The 19,337-nt window shown below is 57.7% G+C and overlaps 2 protein-coding genes and 1 long non-coding RNA gene across 4 annotated transcripts; 1 reads left to right on the top strand and 2 right to left on the bottom strand.

Annotated features, from left to right (window-relative positions):
* Positions 1-700: 700 nt before the first annotated feature.
* On the bottom strand, positions 701-13,697 carry LOC116235333 (sphingomyelin phosphodiesterase 5-like). 2 transcript variants are annotated; one of them, XM_090138254.1, is made up of 8 exons: positions 13,124-13,697; positions 11,126-11,967; positions 8,459-8,531; positions 6,518-6,658; positions 5,832-5,921; positions 3,827-3,890; positions 2,391-2,577; positions 701-1,210 (listed from the first exon to the last, which is right to left on the bottom strand). In XM_090138254.1, exons 1-8 carry the CDS (start codon positions 13,662-13,664, stop codon positions 1,016-1,018), a joined length of 2,133 nt encoding a protein of 710 aa, XP_089994380.1. In that variant the 5' UTR covers positions 13,665-13,697; the 3' UTR covers positions 701-1,015. The 2 variants fall into 2 exon arrangements, with proteins under 2 accessions (XP_089994380.1, XP_089994379.1); XM_090138253.1 differs by lacking the exon at positions 3,827-3,890 and having other exon boundaries at positions 1,043-1,210; positions 13,124-13,682.
* On the top strand, positions 8,111-10,688 carry LOC149918802 (uncharacterized). Its single transcript, XR_016465397.1, has 2 exons — positions 8,111-8,567; positions 9,657-10,688. It is a non-coding gene; the product is annotated as an uncharacterized LOC149918802 (long non-coding RNA).
* Positions 11,973-13,115, bottom strand: LOC149918801 (uncharacterized; the record flags this gene model as incomplete). The annotated part of the gene is made up of 1 exon (XM_090137582.1): positions 11,973-13,115. A coding segment is annotated over exon 1 (1,143 nt), but the record flags the coding sequence as incomplete, so codon positions are not given.
* Positions 13,698-19,337: the final 5,640 nt, after the last annotated feature.

The following is a 19,337-nucleotide window of genomic DNA, read 5'->3' as shown; positions in this document are numbered from 1 at the left end:
CCCAGAAATCCCACGGAGACCCCATAGAGACCCCATAAGGAATCCACAGAGATCCATAGAGACCCCATAGAGATCCATAGCATCCTACAGAGATCCATAGAGATGCATAGAGATCCCATAGAGACCCTATAGAGACCCCATAGAGATCCCATAAGGAATCCCACAGAGATCCCCTAGAGATCCTACAGAGATGCATGGAGACCCCATAGAGACCCCATAGAGATCCCATAAGGAATCCCACAGAGATCCCCTAGAGATCCTACAGAGATGCATGGAGACCCCATAGAGACCCCATAGAGATCCCATAAGGAATCCCAAAGAGATCCCATAGAGATCCCATAGATCCCAATCGATCCCACAGAAATCACAGAGATCCCATAGACCCCATAAGGATCCCATAGATCCCAAGCGATCCCTCAGAGATCCCACAGACCCCACAGAGATCCCACAGAGATCCCATAGATCCCAATAGATCCCACAGAGATCCCATAGAGATCCCCTAGGTCCCAATTGATTCCACAGAGATCCCATAGACCCCATAGATCCCTCAGAGATCCCACAGACCCCATAGATCCCATAGAAACCCCACAGCGCTGTTCTCGTCCCTTTATTTCTCTCCAATGAATAAAATATGGGGGGGGGGACATGGGGGGGGTTGGGGTGGGATTGGAGTGGGATTGGGGTGGGAGTGGGATTGGGATGGGGTTGGGATTGGGATTGGGGTGAGGCTGGGATTGGGGTGGAATTGGGATTGGGATTGGGAGTGGGATTGGAGTTGGGATTGGGGTGGGTTGGGATTGGGGTTGGGTTTAAGTTTGGGATTGGATTGGGGTTGGATTGGGATTGGGGTTGGAGTGGAGTTGAGGATGGGATTTGGGGTTTGGAGTGGGATTGGGGTGGGATTGGGATCAGGATTGGGATTGGGATTGGGGTGGGATTGGGATCAGGATTGGGATTGGAATAGGAATTCTGATTGGAATTGGGACTGGGGACATCGGGGGCCATTATGGGACATCTAGGGCCATTTGGGGACCTGGGGGGGCATTTTGGGGTCATCATCTGGGGGAGCAGCTGGGGGTCTCAGAGTGGGGGGGGGCAGTTGTGGGTCCGGGCCCCCCCCACTTGTGGGGCCGACGCTGAGGGTCAGCGCGACGGGGAGGTGATCGGAGCGGGCGGCCAGCGCTGTCACAAAGCCCAGAGCGGAAACCTCCTGTGGGGTGACGGGAACACGGCCCTATAGAGCCAATATGGCCCTACAGAACCCAACACGGCCCTATAGAGCCAGCATGGCCCTACAGAGCACAGCATGGCCCTATAGAGCCAACACGGCCCTACAGAGCACAGCATGGCCCTATAGAGCCAATATGGCCCTATAGAGTGCAGCGCGACCCTATAGAGCCAACACAGCCCTACTGAGCATAGCATGACCCTATAGAGCCAACATGGCCCTATAAAGCACAGCATGGCCCTATAGAGCCAATATGCCCCTATAGAGCCAACACAGCCCTACTGAGCATAGAATGGCCCTATAGAGCCAACACGGACCTATAGAGCACAATATGGTCCTATAGAGCCAATACAGCCCTATAGAGCACAGCATGGCCCTATAGAGCGAACACGGCCCTATAGAGCACAGTGTGACCCCATAGAGCCCAAAATGGCCCTACAGATGCCATCTCTGCCCCATAGATCCCACCTCAGACCCACAGATCCCTCTCCAGCCCCATAGGTTCCAACCCGGTACCACAGATCCTCACACCAATCCCAATCCCAATCCCAATCCCACCCCAACCCCACCCCAACCCCACCCCAATCCTAATCCCACCCAAATCTGAATCCCACCGCTACCCCACCCCACCCCAATCCCAATCCCACCCCAACCCCACCCCAATCCTAATCCTACCCCAACCCCACCCCAATTCCAATCCCAACCCCAACCTCAACCCCACCCCAATCCCAACCCCACCCCAACCCCACCCCAATCTCAGCCCAACCCTACCCCAATCCCAATCCCGATCCTGATCCCGATCCCACCCCAACTCCACCCCAATCCCAATGCCAATCCCACCCCGATCCCACCCCAATCCCAATGCCACCCCAATCTCACCCCAATCCCAAACCCACCCCGATCCCACCCTGATCCCACCCTGATCCCACCCCAATCCCAAACTCAATCCCAATCCCATCCCAATCCCATCCCAATCCCACCCCAATGTCACCTCAACCCTAATCCCACTCCAATCCCACTCCAATCCCAATTCCAATCCCAATCCCACCCCAATCCCAATCCCAATCCCACTCCAATCCCATCCCAACCCCAACCCCACCCCAACCCCAATCCCACCCCAATCCCACCCCAACCCCACCCCAATGCCACCGCATTCCGTCACCGTGCCGAGCTGTGTGCCGCACTCCCTGTACAGGATGTAGTCCACGCGCCGGCCGCGCCACTCTGCAGATTCGGGGTCACCGCTGGGGTCGGGGTGACATTTGGGGTCACCGCTGGGGTGACATTTGGGGCTGCACACCAGGGGTCCCGCCAGGAAACGCCGCCGACCCTCCGGATCTGAGAGAGTCCTGAGGGGACGTTTGGGGACATTGGGGGACATTATGGGGACATTGGGGGACATTGGGAACATTATGGGGACACTGGGGACATTATGGGGACATTGGGGGACATTTGGGGACATTATGGGGACATTGGGGACATTTGGGGACATTGGGGGACATTGGGGGACATTGGGGGACATTATGGGGACATTGGGGGACATTTGGGGACACTGGGGGACATTGGGGACATTATGGGGACATTGGGGGACATTTGGGGACACTGGGGGACATTGGGGACATTATGGGGACACTGGGGACATTATGGGGACATGGGGGGACATTTGGGGACACTGGGGGACATTGGGGACATTATGGGGACATTATGGGGACATTGGGGGACATTGGGGACATTTGGGGACACTGGGGACATTATGGGGACATGGGGGGACATTTGGGGACATTTGGGGACATTGGGGGACATTGGGGGACTCTGGGGACATTGTGGGGACATTAGGGATATTTGAGGACATTGGGGACATTTGGGGACATTGGGGGATATTTGGGGACATTATGGGGACATTATGTCCCATAATGATCCCATAATGACCCCATGATGACCTCTAATGACCCCACAATGACCCCACGATGACCCCATGATGACCCCACAATGTCCCCAATGACCAATGACCCCAAAATGACCCCACAATGTCCCATGACCCCACGATGACCCCATGATGACCTCTAATGACCCCACAATGACCCCACGATGACCCCATGATGACCCTATGATGACCCCTAATGACCCCACGATGTCCCCTAATGTCCCCATAATAACCCCACAGTGACCCCACAATGTTCCCATGATGACCCCATAGTACCCAGAATGACCGCACAAAGATCCCATAATGACCCCATAATGTCCCCATTGTGTCCCCAAATGATCCCATAATGACCCCATAATGACCCCACAATGACCTCACAATGACCCCGTTGTGACCCCCTAATGACCCCATAATGATCCCATAATGACCCCACAATGTCCCCTAATAACCCAATGACCCCATAATGACCCCACAATGCCCCCAGAATGACCCCATAATGACCCCATGACCCCACACTGACCCCATAATGACCCCACAAGGATCCCATTGTGACCCCATAATGACCCCATAATGATCCCCTAATAACCCCATAATAACCCCATAATGACCCCACATGACCCCACACGACCCCACTGACCCCAAAAGCCCCCCGCTGACCCCATAAGCTGCCTCACCTCCTCATTTTCTCAGGGCTGTTTATGGGGTCGTCGTAGATCTTCAGGTAATCCAGCAGTGTGCCTGCGGTCAGACGGGGTCTTATGGGGTCTTATGGGGTTTTATGGGGTCCTTATGGAGTGTGAATGGGGTCCTATGGGGTCTTATGGGGTCTTATGGGGTCATATGGGGTCTTACGGGGTTTTATGGGGTCCTATCGGGTTTTATGGGGTCTTATCGGGTCTTATGGGGTCTTATGGGGTTTTATGGGGTCTTACGGGGTTTTATGGGGTCTTATGGGGTTTTATGGGGTTATGGGGTCTTATGGGGTTATGGGGTCTTATGGGGTCATATGGGGCCATATGGGGTGTGGAGTGGGGTGAGATTGGGATTTGGGATGGGGTTGAGGTTGGGGTTGGGATGGGATTGGGGTTGAGGTGAAGTTAGGATTGGGATTGGGATTGAGGTGGGATTGGGGTTGGGGTGGGATTGGGATTGGGGTGGGATTGGGGTTGGGGTGGGATTGGGATTGGGGTGGGATTGGGGTTGGGGTGGGGTTGGGGTTCGATTTGAGGTTTGATTTGCGGTTCAATTTGGGGTTGAGGTTCTATTAGGGGTTCGATTTGGGGTTTGATTTGGGGTTTGATTTGGGGTCAGATTTGGGGTTAGATTTGGGGTTAGATTTGGGGTTAGATTTGGGGTTTGATTTGGGGTTAGATTTAGGGTTAGATTTGGGGTTTGATTTGGGGTTTGGTTTGGGGTTGGGGTTGAGGTTAGATTTGGGGTTAGATTTGAGGTTTTATTTAGGGTTTTACTTGGGGTTTTATTTGGGGTTAGATTTAGGCTTTTATTTGGGGTTAGATTTAGGGTTTAATTTGGGGTTAGATTTGGGGTTTAATTTAGGGTTGGATTTAGGATCAGATGTAGGGTTAGATTGGGGGTTAGATTTGGGGTTTTACTGGGGGTTTATTTAGGGTTTTATTTGGGGTTTTATTTGGGGTTTAATTTCAGGTTTGGTTTGGGGTTAGATTAGGGTTAGATTTGGGGTTTGGTTTAGGGTTTTATTTGGGGTTAGATTTAGGGTTCGATTTGGGGTTTAATTTAGGGTTTGGTTTGGCGTTTAATTTAGGGTTAGATTTGGGGTTTGGTTTGGGGTGGGGGTTCGATTTGGGGTTGAGGTTGGATTTGCGGTTAGATTTGGGGCTAGATTTGGGGTTTTATTTAGGGTTTTACTTGGGGTTAGATTTGGGGTTAGATTTAGGGTTTGATTTGGGGTTCAATTTAGGGTTTGATTTGGGGTTTTATTTAGGGTTCAATTTGGAATCCAATGTAGGGTTTGATTTAGGGTCAGATGTACGATTACATTTGGGGTTCGACGTAGGGTTCGATTTGGGGTTTCTTTAGGGTCCTATTTGGGGTTTAATTTAGGGTTCGATTTGGGGTTGGATGTAGGCTTAGATTTGGGGTTTAATTTAGGGTTTGATTTGGTGTTTTATTTAGGGTTTGATTTGGGATCCAATTTGGGGTTCGATTTGGGGTCGGATGTACTGATCTGGGGTTCGATGTAGGGTTTGATTTGGGGTTTGATTTGGGGTTCAATTTAGGGTTTGAGGTAGGGTTAGATTTGGGGTTTAATTTAGGGTTTGATTTGGGGTTTTATTTAGGGTTCGATTTGGGATCCAATTTAAGGTTCGATTTGGGATTCAGTTTAGGGTTTGATTTAGGGTCAGAAGTATGGTTTGATTTGGGGTTCCATTCAGGGCTCGATTTGGGGTTTCTTTGGGGTTTGATTTGGGGTTCAATTTAGGGTTTGATTTGGGGATAGATTTGGGGGTTCCATTTAGGGTTCGATTTGGGGTTCGATTTGGGGTTCCATTTAGGGTTCCATTTGGGGATCAATGTAGGGTTCGATTTGGGGTTCCATTTGGGGTTCGATTTGGGGTTCGATGTAGGGTTGGATTTGGGGTTCCGTTCATGGCTCGATTTGGGGTTTCTTTGGGGTTTCTTTGGGCTTTGCTGTGTTACCCATGGCCCACGGCGCTTCCCGGCGCAGCCCCACGCGGCACGGATCGCAGTAACGGCGGAACAGCGCGTGCTGCTGGTTGGAGCCGTCGGCTGCGGGCAGCGACTGCACTGCTGCCATCCCATAACCACAGCCACAGCCACAGCCCACAGCCCACAGCCATCCCATAACCACATCCCATAACCACACCCCACAACCACATCCCATAACCACACCCCATAACCACACCCCACAACCACATCCCATAACCACATCCCACAACCACATCCCATAACCACACCCCATAACTACACCCCATAACTACATCCCACAGCCCACAGCCCACACCCCATAACTACACCCCATAACCACACCTCCCCATATCCCCCCATATCCTCCCCATACCCCCACACCCCCCCACCCCCCCACGTCCCCCCCATTTCCCCGCCCACCCCTGGAGCAGTTGTCAAAGCTGAGGTCCCCGCAGAGCACATCGAAGCCCCCCACGTCCCCATAAATCCCCCCATAGCCCCCCAATATCCCCCCACATCCCCCCATACCCCTCATCTCCCCATATATCCCCATACCCCCCATATCCTCCACATCCCCCCATATCCTCCCATATCCCCCATCTCCCCCCACATCCCCCCATCTCCCCACACCCCCAACCCCCCCCACCCCCCCACGTCCCCCCCATTTCCCCGCCCACCCCTGGAGCAGTTGTCGAAGTTGAGGTCCCCGCAGAGCACATCGAAGCCCACCACGTCCCCCCTGTTGCTGTGCATCTCCTGGAAGTGCTGCACCCAGAGCAGCGCCAGCCTCAGCTGCTCATTGCGGATGGCTGCGTCGCCTGAGGGGGGGGCACAGGGGGGCACCGTCACCATTTGGGGTCGCTATCAGTATCACCATCAGCATCACCATACAGCATTCAGCATCAGCATCAGCATCACCATCACCATACAGCATACAGCATCACCATACAGCATTCAGCATCAGCATTCAGCATCACCATCATCATTCAGCATCACCATCACCATCATCATTCAGCATACAGCATCACCATCAGCATCACCATCACCATACAGCATCACCATACAGCATTCAGCATCAGCATTCAGCATCACCATCATCATTCAGCATCATCATCACCATCACCCTTCAGCATCACCATCACCATTCAGCATACAGCATCACCATCACCTTTCAGCATCACCATCACCATCACCACCCGCATCACCATCACCTTTCAGCAGAAGCATCACCATTCAGCATCACCATCACCATCACCATCATCATTCAGCATACAGCATCACCATCACCATCAGAGGCATCACCATTCAGCATCACCATTCAGCATCACCATTCAGCATTACCATCAGCATCACCATCACCTTTCAGCATCACCACCAGCATCACCATCACCATCATCATTCAGTGTCACCATACAGCGTCACCATCACCTTTCAGCATCACCACCAGCATCACCATACAGCGTCACCACTCGCTGTCACCATCACCACACACCATCAGCACACGGTGTCACAACACACGCTCACCATCACCACACACCACACACCATATGGTGTCACCGTCACCATACACCACACACGGTCACCATCAGCACAGTGTCACACACACACCAACACCATACGGTGTCACCACACACCGTCACCATCACCATCACCACACAACGTCACCATATGGTGTCACCACAAACCATCACCATATGGTGTCACCACACAACGTCACCATATGGTGTCACCACACACTGTCACCATCACCATCACCACACAACGTCACCATATGGTGTCACCACACAACGTCACCATATGGTGTCACCACACACTGTCACCATCACCACACACCATCAGCACATGGTGTCACCACACACAGTGACCATCAGCACACGGTGTCACCACACACCGCCACCACACGGTGTCACCCCACACAGTCACCATACAGTGTCACTACACATCGCCATCATACACCACACACCATCACCGTCACCACACGGTGCCACCACACACGGTCACCATACGGTGTCTCCACACAACACCACCATACAGCACACACCGCCACCATACAGTGTCACCACACACCGCCACCATACAGTGTCACCACGCACTGCCACCCTATGGTGGCACCACACACTGTCACTATACGGTGTCACCACACATGGTCACCATACACCACACGGTGTCACCACGCACGGTGACCATCAGCACGCGGTGTCACCACACGTGGTGTCACCACACATGGTCACCATACACCGCACACCGCCACCATACGGTGTCACCACACACTGTCACCATCACCACACAGTGTCACCACACACCATCAGCATGCGGTGTCACCACACACAGTGTCACCACACACAGTGACCATCAGCACATGGTGTCACCACACACGTGTCACCACGCGCTGTCACCAAATGCAGTGACCATCACCACACAGTGTCACCACACACGGTGTCACCACACACGGTGACCATCAGCACATGGTGTCACCACACACGGTGTCACCACACAGTGTCACCACACATGTCACCACACACGCTGTCACCACACACGGTGTCACCACACACATGTCACCACACACATGTCACCACACGGTGTCACCACGCAGTGCCACCCCCCCCCGCCCCACTCACGCTCGGGCGCCTGCAGGTGCGTGCAGCTCACGTAGCCCAGCAGCCGGCAGCCCGAAACATGGCCCAGGCTCACCTGTGGGGAGAGGGGGAGCAGGGCATTGTGGGATGGGTGGGGAGCAGGGCATTGTGGGATGGGTGGGGGAGCAGAGGACTATGGGATGGGATGGGTGGGGGAGCAGGGCATCATGGGATGGGTGGGGGAGCATTATGGGATGGACGGAGGGCATTATGGGATGGGTAGGGGAGTATTATGGGATAGGTGGGGGGGTAGAGGATTGTGGGATGGGATGAGTGGGGGAGCAGGGCATTGTGGGACGGGTGGAGGGCATGATGGGATGGGTGGGGGAGCAGAGCATTGTGGGATGGGATGGGTGGGGGAGCAGGGCATTTTGGGACACGAGGGGTGAGGGAGCAGAGCATTGTGGGATGGGATGGGATGGGATGGGTAGCAGGGCATTGTGGGATGGGTGGGGGAGCAGAGAATTATGGGATGGGTGGGGAAGCAGAGGATTGTGGGATGGGATAGCTGGGGGAGCAGGGCATTGTGGGATGGGTGGGGGAGCATTATGGGATGGACGGAGTGCATTATGGGATGGGTGGGGAAGCAGGGCATTGTGGGATGGGGTGGAGGGCATTATGGGATGGATAGGGGAGTATTATGGGATGGGATGGGTGGGGGAGCAGGGCATTGTGGGATGGTGGGGGAGCATTATGGGATGGACGGAGGGCATTATGGGATGGATGGAGGGCATTATGGGATGGGTAGGGAAGTATTATGGGATGGGTAGGGGAGTAGAGGATTGTGGGATGGGATGAGTGGGGGAGCAGGGCATTATGGGATGGGTGGGGGAGCAGGGCATTATGGGATGGGTGGGGGAGCAGAGCATGATGGGATGGGATGGAGGGCATTACGGGATGGATAGGGGAGTATTAGGGGATGGGGGGGAGCAGAGCATTGTGGGATGGGATGAGTGGGGGAACAGAGCATGATGGGATGGGTGGGGGGAGCAGGGCATGATGGGATGGGTGGAGGGCATTATGGGATGGATAGGGGAGTATTACAGGATGGGTGGGGGAGTAGAGGATTATGGGATGGGATGGGTGGGGGAGTAGAGCATTGTGGGATGGGTGGGGGAGCATTATGGGATGGACGGAGGGCATTATGGGATGGGTGGGGGAGTAGAGGATAATGGGATAGGTGGAGGGCATGATGGGATGGACGGAGGGCATTGTGGGATGGGTGGGGGAGCTTTATGGGATGGACGGAGGGCATGATGGGATGGGTGGCATTATGGGATGCATGGGTGGCATTATGGGATGGGTGGGCGGGTATTATAGGATGGGTAGCATTATGGGATGGATGGAGGTTATGTGGTAAAGGTGTTTATGGGTTCTGGGGCTTACGGGGTGGGGGATTATGGGATGGAGGGGGTGTAGGGTGGGGGGTTTTGGGGTCGGGGTTGTGGAGCGGGGGATTATGGGGTGGGAGATTGTGGGGTGGGGGGTATTGGGATGGGGGACGCAATGACACAACGATACAGTGACACACTGACACAACAACACAAGGACACAACCACATGACACAACGACATGAGGACACAACAACACAACAATACAAACGATACAGTGACACAACAACATAATGACACAACAACACAACAATACAGCAACACAACAATACAACCACATGACACAATGACATGAGGACACAACAACACAACGATACAGCGACACAGTGACACAACACAGTGACGCAATAACACACCAGCACACAATGACACAACGACACAATGACACAGTGACACAATGACACAATCACACAATGACACAATCACACAATCACACACCAGCACACAACGACACAATAACACAGCAACACAAGGATACAGGGACACAAGGACACAACAACACACCAGCACACAATAACACAACAACACAGTGACACAAGGACACAATGACACAACAACAAAATAACACACCAACACACAACGACACAAGGGCACAACGACACAATAACACACCAGCACACAATGACACAACAACACAAGGACACAACGACACAAGGACACAATAACACACCAGCACACAATGACACAATGACATGACACATCAGCACACAAGGACACAAGAACACCACGACACACCAGTACACAACAACACAAGGACACAACAACACACCAGCACACAGGGACACAAGGACACAATGACACAATGACACACCAGCACACAATGACACAACAACACGGCACACCAGTACACAAGGGCACAATGACACAACAACACACCAGCACACAAGGACACAACGACACAATAACACACCAGCCACAATGACACAACATGACACACCAGCACACAAGGACACAAGGACACAATGACACAATGACACAACGACACAACAACACACCAGCACGCAACAACACAAGGACACAAGGACACAATGACACAATAACACACCAGCCACAATGACACAACATGACACACCAGCACACAAGGACACAAGGACACAACGACACAACAACACACCAGCCACAATGACACAACATGACACACCAGCACACAAGGACACAAGAACACAACGACACAACAACACACCAGCACACAACAACGCAACGACACAACGACACACCAGCACACAATCCCACCCACCCCCGCTCCCTCAGCACTCACCTGGATGCACAGCAGCCCTTTGGCCGCCAGCGCGTCCTCCCCAGCCCCGTTGGGGTAGCAGTAGAAGCTGGCAGCCATCACCGGATATCGAGAAGCCACCAGCAGCCCGCTGCCCAGCACCTTCAGCCCCCCGGCACGGAGCCCCCCGGCGCCCACCCCGTGCAACACGTGGGGGTAACGGAGCTTCAGCTGGCGGCACAGCAGCGCCTCAGCCACGGGGTCAAACACCTCCTGCAGGCACACGAAGTCTGCGGCCGGGGGGAAGCGCTCCCACAGCTGGGGGGAGGAACCCAGCCAGGTGCGGGGTGGGGGTGAGGGTGGGGGGGTCGGGGGGTCTCTGCGTCTCGGGGTGGCCCCGGTTGGGTCCCATGGGGTGTCGTTGTCCATTGGGGTGGCCCTGAGCATTGGGGTGGTCCTGGTTGGGTCCCTTTGGGGGTCCCTGTGCTTTGGGGTGGCCCCGGTTGGGTCCCATGGGGTGTCGTTGTCCATTGGGGTGACTCTGAGCTCATCCCATGGGGTGTCCCCGTCCCTTGGGGTTGGGTCCTTTGGGGTGACCCGGGTCCCAACCCTCAGGGTGTGAGTGGTTGGATCCGTTGGGGTCTCCATGGTTGGGTCCTTTGGGGGGTCCTTGACCGCATGCCATGGGGTGTCGGTGGTTGTTGGGCCCCATGAGGTGTCCTTCACCCCATCCCTGGGGATGTCGATGACTGTGTCCCTTTGGTTGTCCTTGGATGGCTCCGTTGGGGTGATCCAGGCCCCCTCCTTTGGGGCACCCATGGGTGGCTCTGCTGGGGTGGCCCAGATGCTCTCCTTTGGATCCCGTGGGATCTCCACAGTCACACCTATGGGGATATGTGGGGTTGTGACCTTTGGGATCTCCGCGGCCAGACCCACAGACAGCACCACCCCATGGGATCGCTGTGGTGACACCCATTGGGTCCTCCATGGTGACACCCAAAGGGACCTCCACGGTGACACCCTTTGGGTCCCCCATGAATACACTCATTGTGTCCTCCATGACTACACTTTTTGTGACCTCCATGACTGCACCTTTTGGGTCCTCCACGGCTACACCCATTGGGTCCTCCATGGCTACACCCCTCAAGACCTCCATGGTGACACCTTTTGGGTCCTCCATAGCTACACCCATTGGGTCCTTCATGACTACACTTTTTGGGTCCTCCATGGTAACACCTCTCGAGACCTCCACGACTACACCCATTTTGACCTCTATGACTACACTTCTTGGGTCCTCCATGACTACACCATTTAGGATCTCCATGGCTACACCCATTGGGTCCTCCATTACTACACCTTTTAGGACCTCCATGACTACACCTTTTAGGATCTCCACGCTTACACTCCTCAAGACCTCCAAAGTTACGCCCATTGAGTCCTCCACAGTTACACCCATTAGGACCTCCATGACTACACCCACTGGGTCCTCCACAGTAACACCTCTCAAGATCTCCATGGTGACACCCTTTGGGACTTCCATGACTACACTCATTTGACCTCCATGACTACACTTCTTGGGTCCTCCATGACTACACCGTTTAGGATCTCCATGGTTACACCCATTGGGTCCTCCATGGTGACACCCAATGGGATTTCCACAGATCCACCCATTGGGCCCTCCATGGCTACACCCATTGGCTCCTCCAAGACTACACCTTTTCGGTCCTCCATGACTACACCCATTTTGACCTCCATAACTACACCTTTTTGGTTTTCCATGACTACACCTTTTCAGTCCTCCATGACTACACTTTTTGGGACCTCCATGACTACACCTTTTAGGATCTCCATGGTGACACCCAATGGGATCTCCACAGTTACACCCATTGGCACCTCCATGACTACACCTTTTCGGACCTCCATGACTACACCCATCGTCTCCTCCACAACCACACCTTTCGGAACCCCTTTTTCTCACCTCCCCACCCCTTCTTCCCCCCTCTCCATCCCCCCACCCCCCACACACCCCCATACACCCACCTCCATCCCCACGCCGCTCCGTCCCGGCTCTCCACGTCCCCCCGTACCCCCATCCTCCACCGTCACCCACGAGGGGCTGCCGATCCGTGGGCCCATCGGGTGCCAAACACCGGCCCAAGTATTTCGCCCTCGACGCCGTCTGCCCCAAATTGCTGAACTTGGCGATGCCGCTGGGCAGCAGGCAGACGTTGGCGCTGATGAAGGTGAAATCCCGGCGCTGCCGGCCGTCCCACGGCACCGCGGTTTCGGCCGAAGCCCAAGAGCTGTAGGCAAACTGCCTTCGTGTCGCCTGCGCCGGCAACCAGAGCAGCAGCCCCACAGCCGCCAGCGGCAGCGCCAGCACCAACAGAACCGCCAGCACCGAACCCAGAACCGCCCTCCTGCTGATGTCCAGGCAGCGCTGCCGGCGGCGCCGCTCGGCGGTGCTGGGTTGGAGGTCCAGGAGTTGGTTGAGGGCGAAGGCGGCGGGGAAGAGCAGAGCCTGAGCCACGGCGTTCAGCGCAGCCAGGGCGCGGGTGGGGAACGGGGAGATCGGCAGCATCGGGGCGGGGGGGGGCGGGGGGGGCACCTGGGGGGATAAAAGGGGGGATGGGAGGTTAGAATGGGGGGCTATGGGGGGGTCTGGGGGGTCAGAGTGGGGTTGGGGGGGTCCTGGAGTGTGGGTGGGGAATGGGGAGATTGGCAGCATTGGGGCAGGCAGGGGGGGGCACCTGGGGGGAATAAAAGGGGGGATGGGAGGTTAGAATGGGGGGCTATGGGGGGGCCTGGGGGGTCAGAGTGGGGTTGGGGGGGGGTCGGGAATGGAGGGGGTGGGGAGATCAGCAGCATTAGGGGGGGAGGGTAACCTGGGGGGAGATAAAGGGGGGAGGGGGGTTAGAATGGGGGGCTATGGGGGGGCCTGGGGGGTCAGAGTGGGGTTCTGAGGGGGTCCTGGAGTGGGGATGGGGAACAGGGAGGTCAGCAGCATCGGGGTGGGGGGCGGGGGGGCACCTGGGGGGGGACAAAAGGGGGATGGGGGTTAGAATGGGGGGTTATGGGGAGGTCTGGGGGGTCAGAGCGGGGTCGTGGGGGGGTCGGGAATGGGGGGGTGGGGAGATCAGCAGCATTGGGAGGGGGGGCCACCTGGGGGGGGATAAAGGGTGGATGGAGGATGAGAATGGGGGGCTAAGGGGGGTCAGAGTGGGGCTGGGGGGGTCCTGGAGTGCAGGTAGGGAACAGGGAGATCGGCAGCATTGGGGCAGGGGGGGCTCCTGGGGGGTACCTGGGGGGGATAAAAGGGGGGATGGGAGGTTAGAATGGGGGGCTATGGGGGGGCCTGGGGGGTCAGAGTGGGGTTGGGGGGGGGGGCGGAATGGGGGGGGTGGGGAGATCAGCAGCATTAGGGGGGGAGGGTAACCTGGGGGGAGATAAAGGGGGGAGGGGGGTTAGAATGAAGGGCTATGGGGGGTCAGAGTGGGATTGGGGGGGGTCATGGGGGGGTCAGAGTGGGGTTGGGGGGACTGGGTTGGGGTCCTGGGGGTCAGAGTGAGGTCCTGGGTGGTCGGGGGGTCCGGGAGTGCGGGTGGGGAACGGGGAGATCAGCAGCATCGGGGTGGGGGGGGCAAAAGGGGGGGACAAAAGGGGGGATGGAGGGTGAGAATGGGGGCCTATGGGGGTCAGTGTGGGGTTGGGGGGGTCATGGGGGGTAAGAGTGGGGCTGGGGGGGTCCTGGAGTGCAGGTGGGGAATGGGGAGATTGGCAGCATTGGGGCAGGGGGGCTCCTGGGGGGCACCTGGGGGGGATAAAAGGGGGGAAGGAGGGTCAGAACGGGGGGCTATGGGGGGGCCTGGGGGGTCAGAGTGGGGTCGTAGGGGGGTCCGGAATGGGGGGGGTGGGGAGATCAGCAGCATTAGGGGGGGAGGGTAACCTGGGGGGAGATAAAGGGGGGAGGGGGTTAGAATGAGGGGCTATGGGGGGTCAGAGTGGGATTGGGGGGGGGTCATGGGGGGGTCAGAGTGGGGTTGGGGGGGCTGGGTTGGGGTTGGGGGGGTCAGGGTGAGGTTGTGAGGGGTGCGGGGGGGTCAGTGTGGGGTTGTGGGGGGGTGGGAGGGGGTCGTGGGGGGTCAGAGTGGGGCTGGGGGGGTCCTGGAGTGTGGGTGGGGAATGGGGAGATCAGCAGCATCGGGGTGGGGGGGCACCTGGGGGGGATAAAGGGGGGATGGGGGTTAGAATGGGGGGCTATGGGGGGTCAGAGTGGGATTGGGGAGGGGTCGGGAATGGGGGGGGTGGGGAGATCAGCTGCATCGGGAGGGGGAAGGTCACCTGGGGGAAGATAAAGGGGGGAGGGGGGTTAGAATGGGGGGCTATGGGGGGGTCAGTGTGGGGTTCTGAGGGGGTCCTGGAGTGTAGGTGGGGAACGGGGAGATTGGCAGCATCGGGGTGGGGGGGCACCTGGGGGGGATAAAAGGGGGGATGGGGGTTAGAATGGGGGGCTGGGGGGGGTCATGGGGGGTCAGAGTGAGGTCCTGGGTGGTCGGGGGGGTCCTGGAGTGCGGGTGGGGAAAGCATTGGGGCGGGGGGTGGGAGGGGGCACCTGGGGGGGGATAAAGGGGGGATGGGGGTTAGAATGGGGGGCTATGGGGGGGGCCTGGGGGGTCAGAGTGGGGTCGTGGGGGGGTTAGAGGGAGGGTCGTGGGGGGTCGTCGTGGGGTGGGGGGCTCAGCGTGGGGTTATGGGGGGTGAGTGTGAGGTCAGAGTGGGAATATGGGGGGGGGGGGGAATTAGGGGACAGGTGAGAGGTTGGGGGGGGCAGGGGGGTTAGAGTGGAATTATGGGGGGTCACGGGGTCAAGGTGGGGTTATGGGGGGTCAGAGTGTGGAGTGGGGTGGGGTTTTGGGGGGGTCAAAGAATTAGGGGTCAGGGGTGGAGGGGGGGTCAGGGTGGGATTATGGGGGGGTTGGGGAATTAGGGGCTGGGGGGGCGGGGGGGTCAGGGTCGGGTAATAGTGGGGTTATGGGAGGTCGGAGGGGGAGGGTTGGGGGGTCAGAGTGGGGTTGGTGGGGGGGGTCTGGGTGGGATCAGGGTGGGGTCGGGGTGAGGGGTCACGGGGGGGTCAGGGGTCAAGCAGAGGTCAGGGTTTGGGGTTCAGCATGGGGTCATGGTGGGGTCAATGGGGGGCTCCGTGGGGGGGGTCAGGAAGGGGTTATGGGGCGGTCGCAGGGGGGTCAGGGTGAGGGGTCACAGGGGTCAAAGGTCAAAATGGGGTCAGGGTGGGGCTTTAGGGTTCAAATGAGGTTGGGATGGGGTCAAGGAGGGGTTCTATGGGGGGGTCAGGATGAGGGGTCACGGGGGTCAAAGGTCAGAAAGAGGTCAGAGTGGGGGGTTAGGATGGGTCAGAATGGGGTCAAAGGTCAAACAGGGTCAAGGTGGGGGGGCTGGGGTTCAAATGAGGTCAGAATGGGGTCAAGGGGGGGTTCCATGGAGGGGGGGGGCGTGATCAGGAAGGGGTTACGAGAAGTCAGGGTGAGAGGTTACGGGGGGGTCAAAGGTCAAGTAGGGGTCAGGGGGTGGGGGCGGGGGTTCAAATGAGGTCAGGAAAGGGGAGCTCAATGGGGGGGGACCCACAGGAAGGGCTCACGGGGGGGTGGGGGGGGTGAAGGGACCCCGGTGGGGTCACAGAGGGGTCAGAGTGGGGTCAGGGTGAGGTCAGAGGTCACAGCCTGGCCCCCATTTCCCTCCCCTCTCCCCCCCCCATGGCGGCGGTCCCAGCACAGCACAGCTCAGCCCGTCCGCCCCCCCCCCACCTTTTCCTCCCCCCCCCCCCCCACGTCCGGTTGCATTTTGTGCAAAACCGAAACCTCCAACCCCAAACTCCCAGCCCCAAAAAACACGACCCCCCCAGCCCCCCCCAACCGCCCCCCCCCACTATCATTGCACAAAACGTGGGGATAAAAAGACCCCCCCCAAAAAACTCCCCCCCCCCCCCACCCCCAACCTGCACCCACCGCCAGCGTGGGAAACTTCCCTGCCTGGCCACGCCCCCACTTCCCCTTTGGCCACGCCCACACCTCCGGCCACGCCCACACTTCCTCCTTGGCCACGCCCACACCTCCATTAGCCACGTCCCCCCAGTTCCACCTTGACCACGCCCCTCGTCTCCTATTGGCCACGCCCCCCTCCCAGTTCCACCTTGGCCACGCCCCCCAGGCCCGGCCCAATGCGGAAGTGGCACACGGGGAAGATCCCTGCCCCATAGATCCTGCCCCATAGATCCGCCCCTGCCCCATAGATCCTGACCCATAGATCCCATCCCTGCCCCATAGATTCCATCCCTGCCCCATAGATCCCGTCCCTGCCCCATAGATCCTGCCCCATAGATCCTGCCCCATAGATCCCGTCCCTGCCCCATAGATCCTGACCCATAGATCCCAGCCCTGCCCCATAGATCCTTGCCCTATAGATCCTGACACATAGATCCTGCCCCATAGATCCCGTCCTTGCCCCATAGATCCTGTCCCCGCCCCACACCTCCCACCCCCTCCGGTCCCCGCCCCACACATCCCATCCCCTCCTTCCCCACATCCTGCCCCACATCTTGCCCCATATCCTGCCCCACAGCTTGCCCCATATCCTGCCCCATAGCCTCCCCCATGCCCTGCCCCACACCCTGCCCCCCATCCTGCCCCCATATCCTGTCCCCCATCCTGCCCCATATCCAGCCCCACATCCCGCCCCACATCCTGCTCCCTGTCCTGCCCCATATCCTGCCCTGTGCTCTGCCCCATATCCAGCCCCCCATCCAGCCCCACACCCTGTCCCCCCCATTCCCCCCAATATCCAGCCCCATATCCATCCCCACACCCAGCCCCACTCCCCACCCCACACCCCGCCCCGTGTCCAGCCCCATATCCAGCCCCACATCCATCCCCATATCCAGCCCCATAAGCAGCCCCACACCCCGCCCCATGTCCAGCCCCATATCCATCCCCACACCCAACCCCATATCTAGCCCCCCATCCCTCCCCACACCCAGCCCCACACCCAACCCCACACCCAGCCCCCCATCCCTCCCCACACCCAGCCCCACATCCATCCCCACACCCACCCCCCATCCAGCCCCACACCCAGCCCCACCCCCCCCCATTCCCCCCCCACATCCCCACACCCACCCCCGTCCCGCTCCCCGCCGCCCCCCACCCAATTCCCACTCCTGACCCTCATCTCCCCCCGGCCGCACGGCTCCTGGCGCTGCCCCAAAGCTGCCGGCGCTGCCCCAAAGCTCCCGGCGCTGCCCCAAAGCTGCCGGCGGCGCTGCACCCCAAAACCGCCCGCATTCCTGCGCTGCTGCGTGGCTGCAGATCCGGGGTGGGGCGGGGAGCGGCCACTGCTCGGCCCCACGGCTGACCCCATTACTGACCCCATGGCTCACCCCATTAATGACCCCAAAAGGAACCCCATAAGGAACCCCATTGCTGATCCTATTGCTGACCCCATTGCTCACCCCATAAATGATCCCATTAATGACCCCATAAGTGGCCCATTGCTGACCCTATTGCTCACCCCATTGCTCACCCCATTAATGATCCCATTAATGACCCCATAAGTGGCCCATTGCTGACCCTATTGCTCACCCCATTGCTCACCCCATTAATGATCCCATTAATGACCCCATAAGTGGCCCATTGCTGACCCCATTGCTGACCCCATTAATGGCCCCACTGCTCACCCCATTAATGACCCCACAAGGGACCCCATAAGGGACCCCATTACTGATCCTATTGCTGACCCTACTGCTCACCCCATTACTGACCCCATGGCTGACCCCATTGCTGACCCTACTGCTGACCCCATTGCTCACCCCATTAATGACCCCAAAAGGAACCCCATAAGGAACCCCATTACTGATCCTATTGCTGACCCCATTGCTCACCCCATAAATGATCCCATTAATGACCCCATAAGTGGCCCATTGCTGACCCCATTGCTGACCCCATTACCGACCCCATAAGGGACCCCATAAGTGGGCCATTGCTCAGCCCATTAATGACCCCATTGCTGACCCCATTGCTGACCCCATTGCTGACCCCATTGCTCACCCCATTACTGACCCCATAAGGGACCCCATAAATGGCCCATTGCTGACCCCACTGATGACCCCATTACTGATCCTATTGCTGACCCCATTGCTGACCCTATTGCTGACCCCATTTCTCACCCCATTTCTCACCCCATTACT

The sequence above is a fragment of the Phasianus colchicus genome, chromosome 3 (genome assembly GCF_987193195.1).
Source record: "Phasianus colchicus chromosome 3, bPhaCol1.hap1.1, whole genome shotgun sequence".
NCBI lineage: Eukaryota > Metazoa > Chordata > Aves > Galliformes > Phasianidae > Phasianus > Phasianus colchicus.
The sequence above is the reverse complement of the archived record's forward strand: the minus strand, read 5'-3'. Positions and strand labels throughout refer to the sequence as shown.